The sequence below is a fragment of the Ctenocephalides felis genome, unplaced genomic scaffold (assembly GCF_003426905.1).
Source record: "Ctenocephalides felis isolate EL2017-DRISC unplaced genomic scaffold, ASM342690v1 CF-g0.4_SCAFFOLD_01604, whole genome shotgun sequence".
NCBI lineage: Eukaryota > Metazoa > Arthropoda > Insecta > Siphonaptera > Pulicidae > Ctenocephalides > Ctenocephalides felis.
In genome coordinates, this window is record NW_020537758.1 from 3,370,878 (window position 1) to 3,376,860 (window position 5,983).

At 27.3% G+C, this 5,983-nt stretch overlaps 3 protein-coding genes across 3 annotated transcripts; 2 read left to right on the forward strand and 1 right to left on the reverse strand.

Annotated features, from left to right (window-relative positions):
- Nucleotides 1-642: 642 nt before the first annotated feature.
- On the forward strand, nt 643-1,334 carry LOC113372397 (general transcription factor IIH subunit 5-like). Its single transcript, XM_026612718.1, has 2 exons — nt 643-811; nt 1,126-1,334. Exons 1-2 carry the CDS (start codon nt 777-779, stop codon nt 1,310-1,312), a joined length of 222 nt encoding a protein of 73 aa, XP_026468503.1. The 5' UTR covers nt 643-776; the 3' UTR covers nt 1,313-1,334.
- On the forward strand, nt 1,310-1,887 carry LOC113372395 (zinc finger HIT domain-containing protein 1-like). The gene is made up of 2 exons (XM_026612717.1): nt 1,310-1,573; nt 1,646-1,887. Exons 1-2 carry the CDS (start codon nt 1,344-1,346, stop codon nt 1,866-1,868), a joined length of 453 nt encoding a protein of 150 aa, XP_026468502.1. The 5' UTR covers nt 1,310-1,343; the 3' UTR covers nt 1,869-1,887.
- Nucleotides 1,888-3,864: 1,977 nt separating this feature from the next.
- On the reverse strand, nt 3,865-5,115 carry LOC113372394 (methyltransferase-like 26). The gene is made up of 3 exons (XM_026612716.1): nt 5,000-5,115; nt 4,420-4,648; nt 3,865-4,362 (listed from the first exon to the last, which is right to left on the reverse strand). Coding segments are annotated over exons 1-3 (636 nt in total). The 5' UTR covers nt 5,002-5,115; the 3' UTR covers nt 3,865-3,957.
- Between the last annotated feature and the right edge of the window lie 868 nt (nt 5,116-5,983).

Sequence of the window (5,983 nt, forward strand, 5' to 3'; positions counted from 1 at the left end):
AGATGATGAGTTTTGCAATTTATTTATAATTTTTCAGGCCGGATAGAAAATACAGTTTTTGGTCTAAATAATTTTTAAATATAATTTTTAATTAATTTAGTAGGCACATTTTTACAATATTAAGGAGAAGTAATTTAGTGAATATTTTTAAATAAAATATTTACTACTTTACTTTCATTTATTGTTATTATTAATATTAATCATATTTCAAAGAGTTTTTTTAATAGTAAAATATTAATATATATGTATTTAAACAATTTTCTACGTTTTTTGAATCTTACTTTGATGTATTTTTATTGTATTCTGGTTTTATATATTTATATTCATTCAGCAAAATTTAATTTTAAATCTATATATTATTCTATCAAGCAAAATTCTTTATCTAGATTTGTATTTATTTAAATTAGGCTTTTGCAAGTTGTTGAAACCTATTTGTAAAATTTTTGTAAATATTTTGCAGACATCTGCTGTATTATATATATATATATATATATATTGTTATTTATTAAGAAAAATTTACATTTATCTTATTTTCAAAAGTTTCGTACAAAAATTTGAATTTTGCGCCATTTTTTTAATGACATGAACAATGGCGACGGTGCTAACTTCAGTATAGTTCTGATGACAAAGAAACGTCAAATAAATGCAATAATTATTTAACCTTCATTATTTAATTGTTTTTTTCGTGAAACTGTTGATAATAAAGTGCTAAATATATATTTATTTAATCTTTAGGCATTGCTTAAACAATATCTTCAATGTGAGATCACTTTAAAATGGTTAATTTAAAAAAAGGAGTCTTGGTGGAATGGTAAGAAATTTTTACTTATATCCATGTTTTAAATTATTTTAACATTTGTGGGTGTTAATATACAGCATAAAGCTTTTATTATGTATTGTAATTGTATATAAATACATCAACAAGCATTTGCTAATGTTTAAAGCAAAATTTTAAATATTTATGACGTTTGTGATAACATAACCTCAAATATTGTATGAATAATTTATTTATAGAATTTATTTAAAGCACTAACGTGTATGTTTAGTTTCTATGCATAACTCCACATATGTTAATGTTTTCTACGAGAATGATATCAATATTATACATAAAGTTTATTTTTCCAGTGATCAGGCTATGAAACAATTCCTCCTCCATCTAGACGAAACCCAAGCCCTAGGATCAAGATTCATAATTGAAGACTTAGACGAAACCCACGTTTTCATCTCCGCTGATATTCTAGAAACCCTACAATCCAAAATTGATGATTTGATGGACCAAATCAGCTTCCCGTTGCACGAAAAAGGATTGTAAATACTAAAAAACTTTGTAGTTTCTGTTTGAAATGTCTCGAGAGTCTGGTAGAATTAGAGATGTGGAGAAGAAGAGGGTTTTGGATGATGTCAGTAGACAGCGGAGAGCTAGAAAGGCTTTAGAAGCTTTGGAGCAGGATAATTTTCATGATGATCCGCATGCGGATTTGGTTATGTCTAAGAAAGTGCCAAAGTTTCAGGATAATTTGGATAATAAAACCAGGAAGAAGAAGTCTAAGAGTGCAGAATATTATAAAACAAGGTATACCAACCTTATTGTCTATTTATATCTATATATTTATATTTATATATTTTTATTTCTATTTATGTTTAGATTTCGTAAGTCTCTAGCCCAAATGATAGAAGATGACAAATTGACAAACGAAATTAACTATTCTACTGCTGTAGCAAAGCCTTCAGAAAAACCGGACAGACATTTCTGTGCGGTTTGTGGATTTCCAAGTAACTACACTTGCACAACTTGTGGCAGTCGTTATTGCTGTGTGAAATGTCTTAATACGCATCAAGATACCAGATGTCTCAAATGGACTGCTTAGTAATTATGTCGATATGTTTATTTTTTTAATAATAGGTAACTAATGAAATAAATTTAAGATAACTTATCAGTTCATTTTGTTTTTGCATATTTATAAAGGTAGTTACAATGCTAGTTATGAATTTATTTTTTAAGCTCTTGTCCAGGTTATTCATAATAATTAACTAAAGTGATTTTATAATATATTTAGCTACTATTATTACTGTTTTCCTTCATTAAGAACTTTTTAACATCTAAATGAAAATGGTAAAGGATAGAAATTGGTTTTTAGTGAGCTCATATTATTTTTTTTAAGACTAACTATATTATTAACAAATCAGAATTTATTTTTTATTATTTAGGAGAAATATCCAAATTGAGAATTTTTCAGAAAGTAAAGAAAGCATTACATATGTAAAGTATGATAAAAATGTGTGTCAAGTTTCATCAAAATCGAAATATGCATTTTTGAAAACGTACAATCAACCTCGCATATCTCAAAAACTATTGAATGTTTCAACTTTAAATTTTTGTCAAATATTTAGTAAAGTGTAATAACAATGTGTGTCAAGTTTTATTAAAATCGAATTATGCATTTTTGAAAACATATTGAGTATTGAGAGAGGTGCCTGCCACCCATCGACCTCGCATATCTCAGAAACTATTAAATGTTCCAACTTTATATTTCTGTCAAATATTTAGTAAAGTGCAGTAACAATGAGTGTCAAGTTTCAAATCGAATTATGCATTTTTGAAAACATACAATCTGTTTCGATACTAGTATTGAGAGCAGAGCCAGCCATCCATCAACCTTGCATATCTCAAAAACTATTGAATGTTTCAACTTTAATCTTTTGTCAAATATTTAGTAAAGTGTAATAACAATGTGTGTCAAGTTTCATCAAAATCGAATTATGCATTTTTGAAAACGTACAATCTGTTTCAAAGAAAACAGGTCAAAACTAGTATTGAGAGCGGTGCCTGCCACCCATCAACTTTGTATATCTCAAAAACTATTGAATGTTTATCTAGAACTACATCAGGCAGTCTAAAAACCATCTACAAAATGATTTCAGACCATCTGCAACAATTTCAAGCCATCTAGGACGTTTTCTTTTTTTTTTAGCATTTAAAACCTTATGTGAGAAATCCTTGATAGTGGAGGTTTTCCAAATAATTATATACCTATATCATTATATAGAACTTTTAACATCTAAATGAAAATAGTAGAAAATAGAAATCGATTTTTAGTAAACTCGTATCATTTCTTTAAATCAAAATCACAATTCACAATTTATTGCATTGACTATAATTAACAATTTTGGAGTTAAGAAATCTGAATAAAGATATTTTTAATGACTAAAATTTTTTACAAGAATTTCACAAAAAAGTGAACAGATTTATAATTTTTTCAGATAATATATAATATCCTCAAGCAATATGTACAATTTTCAGACAATTTTTAACATTTTCAGACAATTTACAACATTTTCAAATAATTTATAACATTTTCAGACACTTTGCAACATTATCAGACTATCTGCAACAATTTCAAACCATTTTAGACGTTTTTTTCTTTTTTTCTTTAACATTTAAAAAAATCTGTGAGTAATGTTTGATAATTCGTCATTTTTTCTTTAATTGTGTTTTTGAAAATTTGTTTATTTACTTTATGTATTAAGTATATCATTGTATTTTGTGCACTTTATAATTTTTAGGCTGGATTTGTTTGGATATACATACATCTATGCAATAACATATGGTTTAATTTGCCATAACTTCCATATCAAAACACTTTAGCTACCTCAAAATTTATTTTTATTTTACTAAGATTTGTGTAACAAAAATTAAGTAAATTTAGAATTAGAATTGTAAAAAAATTAGATTGTGGGATGATTTCATTTCTTTCTTTACAAATTATATTGTGGACAAACTTCGTTCTATGCAATTTAATATTTAGAAAGACTATGTGGATTTTAGGACATCAAGAACAATTTCAGACAATTAACAAAAATTTTCTAGACAATCCACAACAAATAAAAAACTCCTCCTAGTCAAGAAATAAAACCAAATCCCATCCAATTTATAAAAATATATTATCAACATTATCTTCACAATTCCTTTCCATTATTCCTTTTCCAAATCAGCACTTTATTATTAGCAGGCATCCCAATAATCTCCGACAAACAAATGCCATGTCTCCCTGCCATTTGTTTCAAAAGATCAATATCTCTCACGCCCCATTCAGGATTCTGCATCCTTAAGCCTTCATCAAACCTGACATTACTTTCAGGTGAAATCACCCCGTTTTGTCCATAAGGCCCGTAAGTAATCAAAAGACCATCGGGCTTTAATAACTCTCCTGAGTTAGAAAAAAGACCTTCCGTACAAGATATTGGTGAGATGTGTATCATATTTGCATTGTAGATGTAATCAATATTGTTTTTAATAAACATTGGCGATTGGGGCCATTTGGTCCAGTGTTGGGTTACATCGATGTTCAAAGGAGGATTGACCTAACAAAAATAATTGCTGAGTGCTAATACAAAGTTTGAACAAGTCTTTTATCTTACGTTTTCTGTGGGGCATTCCTCACCCCATACGTGTATGCTGCACATCATATCTTTATCGTACTCAGAAGGTTGGAATGTAACATTGGGAAAGTTTGGGGCAAAATGTGCAATGTGTTGACCGGTGCCAGAGGATATTTCCAGGAAGTATCCTGCAGTGTTGGAAATGTACTTTTTAAGTACTTCAAGGATTGGTTCCTTGTTGCGTTCGGCTGCTGCTGCTGTACGTTTCCTTGGAAAAAAATATACTTATTTTGAAAAAGATTTTTTTGATACTGAAACTATGTTACCAGTCTATGAATATATATTTTATACTCTATGTTTAATTTTTGGGGTAAGAATTATTAAAATAAATTATTCAGTTTGTGCTGAGCCTTGCTTGGACAAGTTTCTTTATAATAATAATAAATTTACAAGTGATAAATTTAAATATGTTTAAAGTTAAAGTGTGTTTAGTCTAAAAATATGTTCTAGGTAAGTATTCAATAATGTTTTATATATTAAAAGTGGTTTAGGTTTAGGTATTTATAAACATTTTGGCAAACTGTTGGCATAATTGTAATTAAATATATTTTCTGCTTACATTGTAATATTTATTCAAGTCCAAAACACTTTTTAATACATGAATTTATTGCTCTAAACATCAAATTTAAATTATATTGGTTTGAGGTTAGAAATGCCAAAAGTCAAACGTCAAACTTGACAGTTGGTTTAAAGATGTCAGTTGTGACAGGTTCATTTTCAAATGTGTTTTAAATTAATAATCATTAAATAATGTTTAATAATCAAGTCGACAAATGTAAGTCGAACAGTAGGTGATATAATGTTTGAAATAAAATCACTTTGAATTCGATCTTACATTATTCTTTGTAAATCAATAGAAAATTCGAGAGAAAAATCTTTCATATTCTTCAGTATTTAATAGAAATTTGGGACATTGTTTGGTTTTTGTCAAATAACTTGAAATTTTGTTAACTAAATTTAGTACAAAGTAGTATATATATTTGGAAACTAAATTTCGTATAATTTTTAACCGGATCGCGAATTTGTGTCTGTCTACATTTATCAACAACTTGAAAATTTTGTTCTAGGCATTTCAATTTATTTATATTAGTAAAAAATAGATAAAATTTAGATTTATTTATTTTATTATTTATTTATGTATTATCTAAATATAGATTTAGATTATAGATCATAAATCATATTAAAACCATAGACTGCTATCCGTGATTTTGTTAAAACTACAGTTATGATATCAAATTGTTCGATTATAATAAATGATTTATTTGAAGTTGAATCCATGGATACTATCCATGGATTGTTTAAGAGCTTTTTTTTTTTAACTTGGAAATGATATCAGTTATTCGATTAACATAAATGATGTACCTACAAATTATTCAAATGTTTTTATTTTTTCACCGAGTTTTTGTGGTTTTACTTTCAAATAAATATTCAAAGCTTACTTATTGTTACTAGTCTGGTATTAAGTAACAAGTAATCTTATTTTAAATGTATACCCTTAGAATGAATATTTATTCTTTTCACAGGTACTTATGCACTTATAGGA

Excerpts from the sequence above, each read along its gene's own strand:
- LOC113372397 (XM_026612718.1), top strand. The coding sequence starts at position 777 with ATGGTTAATTTAAAAAAAGGAGTCTTGGTGGAATG. Across the intron at positions 812-1,125 it reads AAAGGAGTCTTGGTGGAATG|TGATCAGGCTATGAAACAAT; the intron begins GTAAGAAATTTT and ends TTATTTTTCCAG.
- LOC113372395 (XM_026612717.1), top strand. The coding sequence starts at position 1,344 with ATGTCTCGAGAGTCTGGTAGAATTAGAGATGTGGAGAAGAAGAGGGTT. Across the intron at positions 1,574-1,645 it reads GCAGAATATTATAAAACAAG|ATTTCGTAAGTCTCTAGCCC; the intron begins GTATACCAACCT and ends ATTTATGTTTAG.
- LOC113372394 (XM_026612716.1), bottom strand. Across the intron at positions 4,363-4,419 it reads AGGAATGCCCCACAGAAAAC|GTCAATCCTCCTTTGAACAT; the intron begins GTAAGATAAAAG and ends TATTTTTGTTAG.